This window comes from Channa argus, chromosome 13 (assembly GCF_033026475.1).
Source record: "Channa argus isolate prfri chromosome 13, Channa argus male v1.0, whole genome shotgun sequence".
NCBI classification, from domain to species: domain Eukaryota; kingdom Metazoa; phylum Chordata; class Actinopteri; order Anabantiformes; family Channidae; genus Channa; species Channa argus.
In genome coordinates, this window is record NC_090209.1 from 27,213,112 (window position 1) to 27,232,150 (window position 19,039).

Consider the following 19,039-nt stretch of genomic DNA (forward strand, 5'->3'; position numbering starts at 1 on the left):
GAATGCAGGAGGCTGCTGTGGTTAAAGGAAAATTTGACGGTTCTGCGCTAAAACTTTGACAGTTATGATGGTTAAACCCCATTTACTTGATTTAATGTTGTTTTGTCATTAGAAAGTTGTAGATCTCTAATCAGCACCTGTGGAAGGAGGTGGAGAAGGGAGTGGTCCGGTGGGGAACTGTGCCACACACACTTTCACCAGGCCCATGTGAATCCCTCAACAAAACCTCATACAGTTTGTGCTCTGGCCACATGAGGAACTACTCTGTATTATGAACCCATCATCACAGGATTAATATTAAAATGTTAAATCAATTTTTTCATTAGTTTGATCCTGTGTTTTGTTGACAAGTTCTGTACCAACTGAGTTCAAATATTTATGTAATTTAACATCCTGCAGTATATATTTACTATATTCTCCCTTTTCTCATTTTTACACTTGACTCTTTTACACCTGAACTCATGTTATCTACACTATAGTACATATATTCTACACACATTCTACTGGAATACATATAAAATATAAATCTGTGTATCTCAGGTGAGTCTCAGATGGGTTTCATCTGTTTGTTCCTGTTTCCAGCAGGACTTGTAGTTTGTAGTGTACTTGTTGTGATGATACAGTAACATGTTAGTAACAAATTACTCCACAGTGTAACTGTAAGTAACGAGATCTCTCTGACCGGAAGCGTCTCAACTCTAACTCGCAGCCAATCACGCGGAGATGACGCGCACACAAGAGCAGCCTCCCTCCCTCCCTCTCCTCGCCCCTCCTCCATCTCCGCTCTCTCATTTCGACAGGCGGCAGGATGGACGTTGCAAATCAGGTACGAAGTCCAAACCCTTGATTTCTCCTTTTCTGGTGCATGTTTTCATCACATGTCAGGCGGTGCGGGATGCTCGGGCGGGGTTTGACGCCCGTGTGTCGGGCCTTGTGGCCGTGTTAGCACCGTGCGCCCTTTCTGCGGATTTTACACAAATTAGTGTATCCGCGCTGTGCGGGGGGCAGACGGTGTTTTGTGGGGCGGTCTAAGGTGGAGTGCTTTGGACCGGGTGGAGCAGGTATGTTTGCCGAAATAAAAACCCGAGCTGTGTTTAAGAATGTGAGTCTGAGCAGCTGTTGGTGAGAAACGATGCTCCCTCTGCGTGTGTGCGCGTGAGAGCGTGCGTGTGATTGTAAAATGGCAGCCGGAGGAGGAGGAGGATTTCCTCTGTGCCCGGGATGCTGCGGAGGAGAATGAGGTGGATGAGGATGGTGCTGATGTTGTTGCGGCTCCGCTTTTATACGTTCGCACCGTGTCCCGGGTCGTTTAACCCGGCTTTTACCCGGTTTCAGCCGCCACCGAAAGATGGAGACACTCAGCGTCAGTGATAAAAATAATTTATGGCCTCGTCCAAATGTCGTTTTTAATGTTTCGTGTCCCAATCATGTCCTTTAGACCACGGACTCGGCTCCATCTTAGAGCCAATTAGACGTCCACATTATGTGTGATGTCCACATTCTGCAGGACTCAAAATTTATTTGAATGAAGTCACATCATCACAGGTTTAGTGTCACGACCTCATGGTTTACATTTAAATTCACACATACGTGTTAGATTCAACAACAGAATCAGTGGATTTTAAAACTGCTGAGTAGAGCTGCAAAGATCAATAATTGAACCAATAATTTAAAATCAGCAGTTTTCTCAGACCGTCTGCAGCTTCTCACACCGCAGTAAACTTTACATTTAAAGGTTGGACATTGGGTTTCAGTCTGTAAATGAATTCAGACTCGTGTGACATTAAATAAAACAGCGTAGTATTCCATGAGTCAGGGCCGGATTAACCTGATGGAGGGTCTCTGGGCCACATTAGGCCCCTTAATCTTAGGTCAAGCTGCTTTAGATTTGGCTTGTGTTTCTCATTCAGTTCACAGAGAAAATGTTAAAAAATTACTCATGGGGACATTTTTTAAATCAGTTTGACTCGGCTTTCTGATAAACAACAATAATAGGTTTATCCAGTCCTCTGCCCAAAAACATTTTTTTTTTTAATGTTATCCGACATCCATTTTGAAAATGATAGAAAACCTGGTCTGTGGTCACAGTGGGAATGGCTCCATAAATGTGTCTCTAAAAACTGTTAGAGCTGATTACTTAAAAGGTCAGAGTAAAACTATTCCATGATACATGCTTCGAATTGAAATTGCCAGTTTTTTATTGACTTAAAAACACTTAATAGTACTAGGAATTTGTCTTGGTGTCATGGAAGTGAGTGTGCAATTGAAGTAGTACAATTTGAAAAAGCGAGAGTGACTGTCCGTAAGTTTTTTTGGGGGTGGGGGGGTACCTTGTCTTGATGGACCGGAGCCTCTTTCTGGGCTGAAACAGTTCATGTCCGGGTTGAGAGAGGTCGGCTGCAATCCTGGCCGCCCTTTTTCAGGCCCTGAAGATGTAAAGCTCCTGGAGAGATGGGAGGCTGCAGCCAATAACCTTCTCAGCTGAGTGAATGATGCGCTGCAGATTGGCCTTGTCCCTGGCTGCAGCAAACAAGACTGTGATGGAGGATGTCGGAATGGATTCGATGAAGAACAGAATGAGCCTCTTCATTAATGTTATAATATTTGGTTATTATTGCATGGACCTGTTGGAATAAAGACATTATTATTATTCACTGTTTACAGTAAAATCTGATCTTTACAATGTTTCCCTCAGAACAGCTAAAAATAAAGACCGTGTAAGAACTTATCACAGGTCAGTTCCTCGCTGAGCAGGTTTATCAAACTGAGACTTTGAAAAGGCCAAATGTAAAAAGTCAGTGAGGATCTGCAACACAGATAGAGCTCAGCTTTTTTTCTTGGCTGAAAATGAGAAATTACATTAACATAACATTAAATAAATTGTGGTTATGAGCAGGATGATGGCAGCCTTTGGTCTCTACACTGCTGTGTATGAAAGGCAGAAGACAAGGTTAGATGGAGGCAGATGATTCGCTGTGGTGACCCCTGAAAGGGAACAGCCCAAAGGAAAAGAAAAAAACAAGAAGTTTAAGAGGCAGCGTTTGGAGGCAGGCTTACTCGTGTCTGGTGGCTCAAAAATTATTCACTCCAGAGATCCTTGTATGACAAACAACAGTTTGTTGAACTCTGTCATCAGCTTGATTTCCACCAGCTCCTTGCAGCAATCATCATCCATCGTACAAAGTATCTTGTTCTTTTGTTTTGCCAGTTGTTCTAACTTGGCCTTTCTTGTGTTTATCCAATTTTGCAAAGCATTCTCCAAGACCTTAAAACTTGGCTTTGCCTGTCGTTTTTCCACTATTGCTGGATCAATTTCTCCTTCCATTATTAATGGAATCCACATGTTGAGTCCATGTAGAGACAGTTTCTTACTAAAGTAGAGGCAGGCTTACTCATGTCTGTTTTTTCCGCTCCAGAGATTGTTCTATTAAAAACAATGAACATTTATTGAGCCCAAGTTCCAATTAAATGAATAATTGAAGTAATTCCAGGTTTCCACTTTTATGCTGTTTATGTGTTTTAGTGCCTGGCACCAAAGGGGTCCAAGTTTAACAGAGGCCTGGTCTAAAAGGGGCACTTCTGAGAGTTGTATGAAGAAGTAGGTACAATCAATATCGACTATAAGATTGGAGGACACACGTGTGCTTCATATTTCTGACAAGCGTTATACATCATGCTGGATGTCATGTTAAAGGACAACTTCAACAAGGAGGACACCAGGGTCCAGTCAAATAATTTTCACGTTCTGTGTGTTTGAATGAAATCAGATCCAAGATATATCTGTTTACATTCGTTTGCAGTAGCATCTAAAGCAAATGTTATAAAAACTTCATATCACTCAGTCGTATGTTTCCACATGTGTGAGGCTCTGAACCCGTGAAAATCTATGTAATCAGGTCTTAGTGTATTAAACAGAATAGTAATCAGTGCTGCACATTAGTGACAGTTACTACCCCACTCTTTGTGTCCTCAGTCGACCCTGGAGAACACTGATCACAGTGACGCTGCGCAGCAAGGTGGACTTGTTGCCTGTGCTTCTCTCTGTTGTACGTTGTCTGGGTGGTCCACTCCAGTCGGTCAGGGATTCAAATGACTTGGGGGGGACTAGACTGTCTCACTCACAGTCCTTGGGATGATAGGATTTTCTCAGTGTGAGAAGTCTTTTCAGTGTCCTTACTGAGTACAGCTGTAAACAAACTGCTGTTGGTGGAAGGTGTGATCTATGCCTTAGATGCTGGTGTAAACAGTTTTATCTTGCACCTGCTTTTGTTTTGACTCAGAGACAAGAATGAAAAATTATCTGACTGAAATTGTTTCTCTGCACCTTTGGAAGCAGACCTGCTGTCCTTGAGTCGGTGTCTCAGGAGCTTAGAACTCACTCTTCTGTCTCTGAGAGCCCCAAATAAGTCACATCACTGAGTATAATTTCAAGCACCTCACATGTAGTTGGATCCTGTTTCCAGACTATGGGTTTGACATGTTGGGGGGGTCTGTCTAACGCTACAACCTGTACTTGAGACACACGTGTAAGAAAAGGTCCAACATTTCATCAGAATTAGTAGTAGTCAGTATTTTCTTGTATTTGAACAGTTAATGAATGTTTGATCCTTCTATGACACTGAAGGTTTATGCAGTGGTTTTATTGTGACAGGCTCCAGACTCTGTTATGAATTCTGTCTTTGATATCCTCAGTACTTTTACATGTGCTTCTTCGCAGAGTTAACTGTCACATTTTTAAATGGAGTCTGGTGTGATTGACAGAAACAGCGACAAATGTAGTACTTACACAGTGCTCAGTACACACTAACCATCTACTGTAGTTAAGTATCATTCTCAGGTACTTTGACTTTATTTAAGTATTTCTGTTTTCTTCTTCACTATACAGAAAAAGGTACTGGACGTTTTACTTTGCTACATTCATCTGATCAAATAATTCTCATGGTTATAACCAGTCACATCTGCCCACAGGTACCAGCAGGTAACTGTTGTTCTACTGTCTGAATCCTAATAAAAGTAACTATGGTGTGTCTGTCTGTCTACAGTTAGTGGCCCAGGGTCAGTTTAGGATCCTGAAGGTTCCTCTGGGCTTCATTAAAGTCTTAGAATGGGTGAGTTCACCACACCTGCACAACTACTACAGTACACAAACTACAGTACACATGTACAGCTTGACCTATATATGGTCACACTACTATAGAAAGAAACACTGAGGACATAATTCAATAGGCTGAACGAATTTTGTGTGTGTGTGTGTGTGAGATCATGTTTCCTCACACACACACACAGATCGGGAAACAAACAGTGTCCATATACATTTTACTAAAAAGGACATTTACACTGCCAAGTAAAAGTTTAGAAATACTTAACCTTTTGAAATACAAAACCTTTAATTTCTTGGCTATATCTCAGAGAATAAACTTCCTTACTTATGAAAAGTATAGACTCATGAATTTCTAATGAAAGTTATTGTTTGGCCATTTTTAGTTCTAATATACACTGAAAATGTCAGGTCACAAATATAAACTCATATTATTGTTTTACTGGACATGAACTTATTTTAGGATGTTCTAACCGCTGGGGTGGGGGGCTGGGGGCAGCATGCATGATCAATTTAAAACCATCTAAACTTGATTTTCTGTGATAATTGATCAGTAGAAGGCCACTGATTTGAAAGTCAATTCCTATTTCCCTCTATTGTAGATGGTGTCAGGGCTTTAACACAACAATCTTTAGATTACAGCTTTTAGGAGTTTTAGTGGTGCAGTCCATCTAATTCAGCCTATATGTACATGTCATCAAAGATGCCCTGTCGCCATGTGTAGGATTGTGCTGCAACAGTAGAGATGTGCTGTAGTTTGATATACAAAAATTAAAGAGCTTCAGTTTGCGGAGTTCATCTTCATCTCTGCTCAGACTCTGAGGAACAATCTATAAACCACCTTGATTCTGTCTCATTCACTGACCACAGATGGTCACAGTCAGACTCTGCAGCCTCAGCCAGACCCTCCCTGTGTGTGCTGGTGTGTACACGTTAACAACTCTGCCCCCTCTCCCCAGTCCTTCCTGTCCAAACCTGCTCTGATTACTCACAAATCTCTCCATAACCAGCTCCCAACATCACACTCCCTCCCTCAGATTCTGGGCAGCTGATCTCCACTCACCATTCAAGACAAACTTAAGTAAAATTAACTTTGAAAATAAAAACTATTATAACTAAGATTTTTTTCTTCTGTTTCCTCAGTGAATAAAAACTAACGATTAAGTTAAAGATGAAGTAACGGACATGAAGTAATTTTGGTCTTAATGCTTCATGATGATTTGGACGTGAGTGCAGAATGCATAACAGACAACCAGGCACTAACCCTGTGCAGGTTGTGAGTTTGATTCCTGCTGCAGTTTCAAGCTCCACACGGTGACTCAGCCTCTAGAGACAGAAGTGATGATGAGTCACCATCCTGCTTCACTCTTAACCAAATAACACTTCCTCTGCTTCTGCAGAACTGCATTTAAAAATACAGGGATTTTTACTCAGTTATTTATTTTCCAGCTCAATAAAAACTGCATAGAAAAGTCTAGTTTAAGCTCAGGTAATTATTTATCGCGCTTTACATTTACATTTGCATTTAGTCATTTAGCAGATGCTTTTATCCAAAGCGACTTACAAGTGAGGTACAAGTCAGCAAAAATCTATCAGCAAATCAGCAAAAAGTCGAATAGAAAACATAAAAGCAAAGTTCTGTTAGAAAAGTGTTTACATTTCCTGAGATAGAATAGATTTAAGTGCGTAGCAAGGTGCGGAAGAGTTCTGTTTTCAGGAGTTTTTTGAATATTGGGAGTGAGTTTGCTGAGTGTGCAGAGTTTGGTAGCTCGTTCCACCATCTAAGGATCACTGAGTTGAAGAGTTTTGCTTGGTGTCTTCTGTGCGGTGCTGGGACCACCAGACGTCGTTCGTTGGCAGACGGGAAGGATTGTAGACCTGAATGAGAGAGTTAAGGTAAGCAGTAGTTGTTGATGTGATCATCCTTTAGGCAAGAGACAGAGCTTTGAACCTGATGTGAGCAGCTGCAAGAAGCCAGTGTAGAGATCTGAAGACTGGTGTGACATGAGTCCTTTTTGGCTGATTAAAAATGAGGCGTGCTGCCACGTTTGGGATCATCTGCAAGGGTTTGATTGTGGATACCGGTAACCCCATTAGCAAAGCGTTGCGGTAATCAAGACGAGATACGACCAGCGCCTGTACAATGGGTTGGGTTGTATATTCCATGAGGTAGGGTCTGATCTTCCTGATGTCGTAGAGGGCAAATCTGCATTCCGTAGAGAATGAGGAGATGTAGTCCTTAAAGATTTGTTGGTCGTCGATGATGACCCCCAGATTTCTGGCCCACTTAGTGGGCTCTGTAGATCGAATGTTGATGTTGTGTTGCGTCGAAGGTCTGGCTGGGAAGACAAGGACTTCGGTTTTGGTGAGGTTGAGCTGAAGATGTCTCTCTCTGAGAGAAAAGCAGAAATGCGCGATGAGACAGTGGAGTACATCTGGTGGCAAGGACCGGAAGAGCTGTGTGTCATCAGCATAGCAGTGATAGGAAAGGCCATGTGAGTGGATGATGGAACCCAGGGATTTAGTATAGACAAAAAAAGAAAAGGACCAAGAACTTAACCCTGCGGCACACCAGTAGAGAGACTACGAGAGTGAGAAACCTCTAGGGTACCTTGAAGGTTCGTCCCATTAGGTAAGACCAAAGCCAGACTAGAGCTGATCAAGAGATGAGAGAGAAAGTCAGAGAGTGTGGACAAGAGGATCTGATGGTTCAGAGTGTCAAAGGCTGCAGATAGATCAAGTAGAATTAAGACAGAAGACTGACCTGCAGTTTTTGCAGCTCAAAGAGATTCCACAACAATCAGGAGTGCTGTTTCTATAGAGTGACCCCTCTTGAAGCCAGACTAGTTGACATCGAGGAAGTTGTTCTTGGAAAGAAAGTCAGAGAGTTGACTGAAGACTGCTCGTTCCATTGTCATGGCCAGAAATGGAAGAAGAGAGACAGGTCAGTAATTTTCCACAAGGGAGGGATCAAGAGAAGGCTTCTTGAGCAGTGGGGTAGTCTGGGCCTGCTTGAATGAGGTCTGAAAAGTCCCTGCTCTGAGAGATGGGTTAATGATTTGTGTAATAGCTCAAGGGGGAATTGTTAGGTTCTCTCTATACATCTTTACAGTCTTGATTTTATTCTGTAAAGTGCCTTGAGATTACTTTGTTGTGAATTGGTGCTATATATAAAGTTGAATTGAATTGAATTAATAGCTGGCATTAGTGTGGGTGCAACTGCTTGAAGAAGAGTGGAACGGATCAGATCCAGAGAGCAGGTGGTCGGATGGTTAGAGAGGTGGAGGGTGGATACGTCGTCCTCAGTCAGGGTTGAAAATGAAGAGAGTGATGCAGTGTTGGAAGAAGTTAGCAGGATGTCATCATCTGGAGGAGAGAGCTGTGAGCTGATGGCTGCCACCTTGTTAGTAAAGAAGCCGGCAAAGTCGTCGGCAGTGAGAGAGTTAGGTGGTGGAGGTGGGTAGATGAGTGACTTGAAAGTGGAGAACAGCTTTCTGGTGTCTGCGGTGTTTCTAAGCTTCTCCTGGTAGTATTCAGTCTTTGCTCTAGTGACACTGTGAGAAAAAAGCAGATCCTGATACTTAGCAAGAGCGATTGGAGTCTTACATTTGGGCCACTTCCTCTCAGCACTCCTGAGCGTGGCGTGTTGCTCACGGATCCTGTCAGTGAGCCACGGATTAGAAACTGAGGGACAAGTGGGTCTAGAAGAAATGGGGCAGAGACTATCCGGACACGATGAATGTGTATTGCAGAGGCTGTCCGTGGCTGCATCTGCTTTGAGGATGGAGCTGTCGGCAGATGTGTTGGCGCCAGAGTTGCGAAGACCAGCGAAGAGAATTGGTGTGGGTTGAGAGACCTGACTTTACGGGGGAAATTTTTAGTTTCAGAGAATCACAGGTATAAAGGAAAATGGAAGTTTTTCATTTATGCGAATTTTTACCAAACAGCAAAACAATTCAGATCTAAAACTAAATCAGTTACTGAATAATAACCCGAAATAAGAGCTGACACTTTGGGTTTCTGTTTTGTCACTTATCTTTAATTCTTTTATTTTCTAAAAACTAAATGATTTTTCACCTGTACAGATAGAAGTGTCTTCAGGCTTTATCCCAAGCAACACATTGTAAAAATGTGGACTCTAGGAGAATCTTTGCATTTTTACTTACAGTTTTTCCTCCTTTTCCAGTTTTTCGCCATCTTTGCCTTCTCCACCTGTGGCAGTTACTCTGGGATTTTCCGGATGGCGGTGGAGTGCAAGAACCGGACAGAGAGCAGCCTGAGTATAGAAGTGGAGTTCGAGTATCCGTTCAGGTCAGAGAAACACATTTTGACACTGCAGTTATTCTGTGATAGACACAATAATACACAGTCTGTACTTCACTTGATACTGAAAACCCACCAAATAAAGACAAATGGGTGTCCAGCAAAGTCTGTGTGTCCCAAAGTAAAACATTAATGTACAGTAAGAAAGAGGAGGAACAGAAATTTGAATTTATTAAGATTATTCAAGATTTGCCCATCAAGAGCCCATAAACCCATTTTTATGTTCTAAGCATTGAAAACTGAACATGGACACAACTAAAACATGAATATAATTACACATATAACAACAATTCCAATAATAGTCCTGTTCAGGTTTGTTTTCCCAACATGAACATCTGAACCAGAACTCATTTGGGCCAACTCACCAACTTAACCATCTTCAGAGCCTCTGAACCGCTGTCAAACTCCTCTTTTTTCAGACTCCACCAGGTGTATTTCGACGCCCCCACCTGTAAGGGTGGAAACCAGGACCGTCTTTTCCTGGTGGGGGACTACTCGTCCTCTGCCGAATTCTTCGTCACCATCGGCGTATTCGCCTTCCTTTACTCCACCGCGGCTCTCAGCATCTACATCTTTTTCTTTGAGAAGTACAAGGAGAACAACAAGGGCCCACTGATCGTAAGTGTGCTCACCTGACTTCCCAGGTGACAGGTGACCTCAGCAAACTTTGGCAGTTTGTCAGTAAATTTCTGTTGTCTCGACCCGTCGTTCTAACAGCTTTACTCATTTAGCCTATACTAAATTCCCACAACGACGTCCCAGTTTCTTTCTACACAGTTGCTGGGATCCTGGTAGTAGAGACATGTTTGTTGTGATGCTTGACATGAATTTTTCCCATTGGGAACATGGGTATAATTGTGTTAGATAAATATGAATGAGCATGTGCTCATGATTCAGGCTCAAGCAAAGTTGTTGGACATCACGTACAGTCACAGGTTCAGTGTCCTGGATGCAACAGGAAGTCTCTCAGGAAGTAGGCACATGTAATTAGTTGGGATTTTTGCTTTTGTCCAACCCCTATGCATGTCATAGCTGTCTTCAGAGACTTTATGATTCTCTTCACATTCTCTACGTCATACCACACAAACACTCTGCTTTTAGAATCAATCACCGAATCACGGCGTAAAAGACATTTGTCCTTCAACAAACATGGGAGAATCTCCTAGGGGAAATTACCCTGGTAGTGGGTCAGATCAAATTTAAATGTTTTGGCCTAAACTGCATCACGGGGCTTTACTATCTGACATACAGCATTGTCGTCCTTAGACACTTGACAAACAGGCTCCTTCTGCCCCAGGTTGTCTGTCCCCTAGAGGTCAAACCAACAAGGACATGTGACCACCTCCACTGCAAACAATACACAGCACAATAATAATTTTAAAAATATTTCTTGGACAATTTATGACTTTAGTTGAAAGTTTTTTCGAAGAAATAAAAACAATGAAGTGCAGACAAATCGCCAGCTGGACTTGGACCTGGGACCCTGCAGATATGTGTCGTGGACTGTTGGTTACTAGTGCACCTCTGGTTGCTAGAGTAATCACACTTTAATCACACTCTGAAAGTACCAAAAGGGTTGTGTTTGTCTTAGGACCTTGGAGTGACCGGAGTGTTCGCCTTCATGTGGCTTGTGAGTTCCGCAGCCTGGGCCAAAGGTCTGTCCGACGTGAAGACGGCAACCGACCCAGACAAGGTGACCACTATGATCCCTGCCTGTGGTGTGAAGGAGAATCTCTGCCGCGAAGTCCACGACCCAGTCATGTCTGGTCTCAACACCTCTGTGGTAAGACACCTTAACAGGGCAGATCTGGAGAAACAGACCATTTACCGTTAATATTTTGGATTGAAGCATAGTACTTTTCGAAAAGTTGAGGATAAAATAATCTCCTTCATTCTCTTCTCTTACAGGCATTTGGTTTTATTAACCTGATCCTGTGGGCAGGAAACCTCTGGTTTGTATTTAAGGAGACGGGCATTATCGCTCCCTTCATGCGAGCTCCTCCTCCTCAGGCGAAACCTGCACCAGATGCCTATGTCCAGCAGGGGGCGTATGAACAAGACCCGTATGCCAGCAATCAGGGAGGCTACCAACCCAACTACAACCAGCAAGGATACAACCAGGTGACCAGCTGAACTGCTCCCTACTACTGATTAATCTTCAGTAAGATGGGAACAGGTCAGATGGATTTTGATGTCCACACACATTTTATTGAAGACACCACAACAGTTCTTTTTAGGCTGATGTTTTCTGTAAACATTCAAAATACATTTGGCAAATTTCAAGTCACTTCAATCCAACTTCAGTAACCAAATAAGTAAGGCTCATAAAAACATACATGGCCCACAAAATCATTTCAGTCAGATTATTGTTATTAGTATAAAATGTAGTTGTGCTGTGGTCCTGGTCCCTGCTGTAGTAAAAACATGGCCCTCAATTTAAATTAATAAGAAGTTCTAGGATTAGTCCCATTTTACCAAAGTGATTCTCTTTTGAGTCTACCATGGTGGTGGAATGGTTAGAAACCCTTCCCAGGACTTACCATGGTGTTTTCAGTAAATAAACTGCAGTAAAGTTACTCACTGTATTGCAGTTTACTATTTTTTGTGCATCTCATATTGTTTGCTGCTGTGTCTCCTTCAGGATGCCGAGTACGGTCAGGGCTATGGCCAGCAGGGGGCGCCCACCTCCTTCTCCAATCAGATGTGAACTGACAGGATACAGGTGAGTCTGAGGTTTTATACTTTATCAACACACAATATACTGAATGATTTCATCCACAGAAAGCAGCAACGTTTTTCATAAAAAATAATAATTTATATATAATTTATAACATTTTGTCCACATTATCATTTATTTTGTGTTCAAAGTTTTCAAAGTGTTTTTAATGTGTTTCAGTCTTTTTCCTTGTAAAGAAAAGATGTAGTTTACATCTTTAGGTTTATAGCATAGTGTTAACGCAGATCCTTGGTCATTATTTAAAAACCAGAGTTTGTTAAATATTTTATGATGCTGAAATAATCCTCAGTGTTTCCTTTACAGAAAGCATTGGAGTGAATCAAAAGTGGGTCGCCTGCAACCTACCCACAATGCAACACTCCTGTCTGCAATGTTAATGGTGGGATTGAGGGGGGTACAAGGAATGGGGAGGGGGGTTAGATGTTCACTCTAATGAATCAATGTATAAATGATTAAAAAAGAGAGTTAATGAATCCAGAACTTGAACATAACACCAAACAACAATGCTGATGAACAGAAATCTTCAGAATCCGGTGACGATGTTCATAAGAGTTATTCATATTAAAGTAAAACGTTTGTGGAGAGAATGTATGTTTGTGTTGTATAGATATCAGTTTGAACAAATATATATATATATTATAGAATGAACTGTCTCATGTGTCCTATTGGACTAATGATATGCCCCACCTCTTGGCAAAACCCTGACTCCTCCAAATTAATTACCCAGATTTTCATCAGCCAATCAGGAAGCTGCTTAGACTGGGGTTCACACTGAGGAAAATCAGATCCCCACCCACTGTAACAAAAAAAAAAAGCCAAACCAATCAAACTAGATCTAAGCCTTCATCCTCCAACATCACCTCCCAGCTGTTTGCGGTTTGTCTTGCTGCGTGTAAATACCAACACACGAAGTAATGCCATTCTGAGGACACAATAAACTCAGTCTAGACCAGCTTCATGATAATGGAGAGTGGAAACTGGATCTAAAATGGCTCCTCGTCAATACACTTTGGACTTTGTGTGTTTGACTCATGGGCTCAGCTCCAGATTGACTGTGGAGAGGACTTTGTTTTACTTCAGAATATTTCCTGCTGCTCTGACTGAGGCTGAAAACTAAATGTTCACTGATCTAAAACTTCCTGTTTTAGTGTCCAGTCAAAGATCACTCTGTATTAAGAAACTATTAAGATATAAACAGAAATGTAAGAAGCTTCCTCAGCAGCATAACTTGCAGACATTATGGATGTCAAACAGAATCTAAGTTGACACCTTCAATACAGAGCACAGCAAATCATAAAAGTTCAATTTTACTTGTAGTCGTTCAAAACAAAGTACGCACTGTAAATGCTGCGTTAACACTAACATCACTATCTTTAGCTAGCTGTGATCAAACCTATTCAAATCACAATAAATATATTTAGACCTGCCTTGCGTAACGTTTGTGCAGATTACTACACAGGTGGTTGACGTTCAGAAATAAACTCAGAAATCAACATATGTATTTGATCACCGTGAAAACGTTTACCTCACTTCTCCTGAAAACCTTTTCACAGTTTCAGCAGAAAATTACCTTAAACCTGGTTCATTCTTAATAAAAAAACATTTAACTATAGTTCAGACGTCTGAGTCCATGATACGTTAGCTTGCCAAACTATGTCTGACCCCATTAAAATGTAGGAAGCAAGAGAGCAGGTGATAACATGGAGCTCGTTAGTGTTGGTCGTTACCTCGTTTGCTCAATAATTCACTGTTAAAGACAAATTAAAGCTGAATCTGGTGCCATTACGGCAGGCGTTAGCTTAGCTTGTCATGCTTCTGTACTTCAAGCAAATATTCTATATTTCAAACAGCGTTTAATTATCAAACTTGACTATCTTCAGCTACACAGCAGTCCATAAAGAAATTTCTGTGCCCCCACCACATTAAAATATCTCACCATGAAAATATAGTTTTAGAAGTTTCTCTAAATATGCATTTGTCTTCTCCTCTCCAAGTTTATCAGAAGCAGCCGTAAGCTGTTTTTGCAAAAGTCAGAAAAAATAAAGACAAAAATCTATGCTTCTTTAGTTTTCAATCTATTTATTTTTTTGAGAAAGTGAAGCTGTTTTTAGCATCGGTATCTTCCTCCGCATGGTGATGTGTTTCCTGCTTGTGTTGTACAGTAACTGATGATCAGTGTGATTCTACTTCCTGTTCTCCCGTACAGGTGTGTGTGTGTGTGTTACCTGTCCATACTTACAGAGGTCTCCATCACCAGCTCTCTTTTGTTACCTTCTTCTCTCATCTTCATTTCTTTTTTCTTTATTTCTTTCTCACTCCTCTTTGCACCTCTTCATTTCCTCCTTCTCCACTTTTTCCTTTCCTCACAATGTTCCCTTTGACCTTATCTCTTGTTTCATCCAATTCTCTTCCCGTCTTCCTCGTCATTATTTTTCTTCCTCTTCCTGTCTTTTCTTTAACATTCTTCTTATCGTTCTTCTTTGTGACCCCCCATGCCTGTGTGATGTAACTTCCTGTGTGGTAATATTCTACTAGCATCAGTAACCATGGCCACAGTGTTGACAGTGATGATGATGATGATTATGATAACGATGATGTGTGTGACTTGTTACTATGGAGACACCCCAGCCCCCAAGTTCCAGCTGTGTTTACTCAATGGAAAATTTCAATAAATGACCAACTCGTCTCTGTTTCTGTGTCTGTGTATGATGAAAATACCAGGGTGAATGTGAGTCCTGCCATTCCTGGGAAGACGTGTTGAATGTACCAATTACTCAGAGACAGGTGCAAACTGTTATTGTATATATCTGATACTAAATAGATTCTGAATAGTAGTAAATAGAACATTTTCAAATTATTTAGTTCTAAACAGAAGAATGTTCTCCAGCACCTCCAGATATCACCCATGTGAAAAAGCTGCCATCTATAAACTTAACACCTGTTACATCTTTAGGATAAACCAGCAACTTAGATGGTCTGCACATGTTGTGACAGTAGAGGTTTTCAGCTTAAGCCTTTTGTGTAAGGGTTAGATCAAGACTTTGACCCTCCAAACCCTTAATGTTGTTTGGAGCCATTCAAAGTCTGACTTGCTTCAGGTCATTGTCTTGTGGCTTAATGATTATCTAAAGTTCTCCTTCAGGATTCTCTGGTAGATCAGAATTCAGGTTTTCCTCAGTTATAAGAAGCTGTCCAGGCCCTGATGCAGCAAAGCAGCCCCCCCCAGCCCCCCATCTATTCACACTACCACCACCTGCTTTTTGTGCAGTTCCTTGTTGGGTCAACACCATATGTAACGGAACCCCTATGTTCCCAACTGAGTCCATGGAAGATTCTCCTAAAGCTGGGTAGACACTGTGAAGGGGCTTCAGCCACAACCTCTCCTAGTCACTCCTCTGACACACTGCAGGCTTTAGTGTTTCTTTAAAGCAGTGTATCTTGCTGATCAGCATGGCAGTGCAGGTTATTGCAGCGGCCCCTCTCAGGATTAGAGACATTACATGACCTCCTCGACCATCCTTCTAAAAAGAGGTATAGTTGAGAGACAGACTTCAATGTTTCCTTCACAGAAAGTGAGATAGATGCATAGGGAGTGGAGGGACTGTTGCCTGTTTGTTGTTATCAAGTTCAGGCTACAAGACAACTTACAGGATGCTGCCATATATCTGGAGGGGATGACATTGTTCCGAATGGACAGAGAGGTGTCCAGCTCTGGTATATATCAACAGAGACGGGTTCATAGACGCCACTATAGCTATGAAATACTGCTCCCCTGTAGCAGAATTTCTCATCATGAAGTACCAGCCATTTTACCTGGTGAGGGAATTCACAGTTGTGATTGTAGCTGCTGTTTACATACCTCCAAGTGCAAATGCTAAGCTAATGCTAACATAGCACTGGATGATCTGCATGATACATGGAGCTGCCTCCTCACAACAGGCATGTTTCAGATGCACAGACTGGAAGGTCTCTAATACTGCAGCCTCTTAAGGGAGACTATGTTACCATTGAAGAGTACGCTGGGGCAGTGACTAGCTACATTGCCATGTGCACATCGGCTGTTACTGTAACTAAGACCTTCACCACAGGTAGCAAATAGCAGAAACCATGGATGACCACAGAGGTGCGTTCACTGATGAAAGCCCATGACCAGGTCTATCAGGAGAGAATAGTTGCCCTTTGCTCAGGTAGGTCTGCACTCAAAAAGGGGATCAGAGTTGCAAAATGCACCTATGCAGAGAAGTTACAGAAGTAGCTCTGTGACACAGGGCAGACCAGGCAAATTTAGCAAGGAATGCAAACCCTTATGATTACAAAAGCAGGCAATGAACTGATGATAGTGATGCAGCTCTCCCAGTCAGACTCAACAACTTCTTCACACGCTTTGAGGCATGAAACCTGGGAACAAGGGGAAAAGTTAATGCTCCTCCACCATCCTACCAGTCGGCATTTAGAGTCAATTATACACGTGGAAAACCCTATCCAGGGTTAACACAAGGAAAGCAGCAGGTCCTGACAATATCCCAGGACATGTGCTTAAAGCACGCATCGATGAGCCAGCATATGTCCTGATAGATGTCTTTAACATCTCCCTTAGTCAAGCAGACATCCCCAGGTCCTTCAAAGTATGTACTATTATACCAGTCCCATACAAGGCAGCTGTGTCCTGCTTGAATGATTACTGTCCATTTGCACCAAAATCCATAATAATGAAGTGCTTTGAGCACTTGGTTAAGTCACGTATCACATATCATCATTAGACCGGTACCGGTTTGACTATCGCCCCAACCACTGCACAGAAGATGCAATATCAACCACACAGTCCTCACACACCTGGAAGACAAAAACACATTTGCCAGAATCCTGGTGCACTGACTTCAGCTTAGCATTCAACACAATCACCCCCAGAGGCTAGTAGAGAAACTGCTTTTTCTTGGCCTGAACAATGCACTTGCCTCTTGGTTTTGGATTCCCGTACTGAAAGACAGTAGTCAGTTCATATTAGGAAAAACAACTCTAATACAATCACATTTAAAGTGGATCATCCATGGCGGTGTGTCAGTCCACTACTGTTTACATTGCTAACACATGACTGTTTAGCCAGACATGAGGGGGACCCTGATGCAGATGACACAAGTAGTGGGACTCACCGCAACAAAGAAGATTCAATGTACAGGGAGGAGGTGGTGCAGAGAGAACAAGCTGGTGCTTAACATGGGCAAAATAAAGGAGATGATCATCGACTTCCCCAAAACAAGACCTAAGCACACTCCACTCTGCATTAGTGGAGATATTAATATCAAGCTCCTTGGTGCACAGATCTCATAGTGAAGAGGGCCCAGCAGAGATTGCACTTTATAAGGAAGCTGAAACAGGCTTTACTCCCGACCGACATCCTCACAACATTTTACGGAGGAGTGGTGGAGAGTGTAGTTACATACTGTATGCCTTCATGGTATTCCAGCTGCACAGTGGCAGAAAAGATGGTCCTGCAGAGAAGGTAATAGGAGTCTCCCTGCCCTGTTTACAGGAATTCGAGCAGAACCGGTACAGGGACAAGGCACTGAGCATTATGATAGACCCTTTACATCCTCTCAACAAAATGAATTGTTGCCCTCAGGGAAAAGGTATCGTAGTATTAAAAGCATGACCTGTGACGTTTTGTATTAGGCTGAACCCAAGTGAAAAGACAGCGAGAGGGATCAAATTAATAAACAGGTTAATTAATTGAAAAGAAACTCAAAACTTGCTCCTGAGAGGAGGACACAAAAAAGCAGGTAACCAAAAAATTTAAACAAATATGAAACATAAACTACTAAACCAAAATGAACACTAGGAAAAATATGTCCAAAGAACCGAACAAACTAACCTCACAACGGGATCAGAGAACAGAGTTCACAAAACAAGATCAAGAATCCAAAAACACATAAACCAAGTAGCAAGTTGCACTCTCCAGGAGTAAGACGGAGGATCTGGCCAGGGACTGTGGTAAAAGCTGGGTATAAATAAACCAGAGAACAGGTGAAAACAATCAGAATGATGACTGATGGAATTAGACATGAGGCAGGAAGCAGAGAAAAGGGTCTGCAAAATAAAAGTCCAGGGCAGGAAGTGGAACTGAGGTCCGGATCATGATAGGACCAGCAGACTGCACAACAGCTTCCTACCATAAACGGTCAGATTGTTGAACCACTGACCTCTGACCTTATTGTCACTTTACTCTACTGATTGTCACTTTTATTTATTATATGTTTATCTTCCTCTTTTCCTTTCAACCATGTGCCTCCATCTAACCCTGTCCTCTGCATCCTCTTCTCTCACACCAACTAACTTCATGTCCTCTCTCACTACATCCATAAATCTCCTCTTTGGTCTTCCTCTAGACCTCCTGCCTGGCAGCTCCAACCTCAGCATCCTTCTACCAATATATTCACAGTCTCTTCTCTGAAAATGTCCACTTCAATCTGGCCTCTCTGACTTTATCTCCAAAACATCTATCATGAGTTGTCCTTCTGATGTCCTCATTCCTGATCCTGTTCATCCTCGTCACTCCCATCTCTTATATATTTATCTATATTTTATTTATTTATTTATTAATGATTATCATGTTGTCCTTCCAGTGTCTTTTTTAGTTAAAACGCAATTTCTTTCTGTCTGCAGTACTGCTGTATGCATGACTAAATGACAATAAAGTAGATTGATTGATTGATTGTTACAGAATTACAATTACCTGTGCTGTTCAGATGCTATAATGAAAGGAGAACAAGACAATGGAGAATCAAAAGCATGGAGCCTTGAAGGCTGGAAGATGCTGACAGTATTTTGAAATAAAGTTCTTTTTATCACAGCTGTCTATGTACCAACCAGCCAAAACAGCTGGT

At 41.9% G+C, this 19,039-nt stretch overlaps 1 protein-coding gene across 2 annotated transcripts; it reads left to right on the forward strand.

The window, feature by feature from the left end:
- Positions 1 to 719: 719 nt before the first annotated feature.
- sypa (synaptophysin a) lies at positions 720 to 14,848 on the forward strand. 2 transcript variants are annotated; one of them, XM_067527819.1, is made up of 8 exons: positions 720 to 826; positions 5,043 to 5,108; positions 9,285 to 9,409; positions 9,841 to 10,039; positions 11,013 to 11,204; positions 11,330 to 11,542; positions 12,063 to 12,143; positions 12,462 to 14,848. In XM_067527819.1, the coding sequence occupies exons 1-7, from the start codon at positions 809 to 811 to the stop codon at positions 12,126 to 12,128; spliced, it is 879 nt and encodes a 292-aa protein (XP_067383920.1). In that variant the 5' UTR covers positions 720 to 808; the 3' UTR covers positions 12,129 to 12,143; positions 12,462 to 14,848. The 2 variants fall into 2 exon arrangements, with proteins under 2 accessions (XP_067383920.1, XP_067383921.1); XM_067527820.1 differs by lacking the exon at positions 5,043 to 5,108 and having other exon boundaries at positions 794 to 826.
- The last annotated feature ends 4,191 nt before the right edge of the window (positions 14,849 to 19,039 follow it).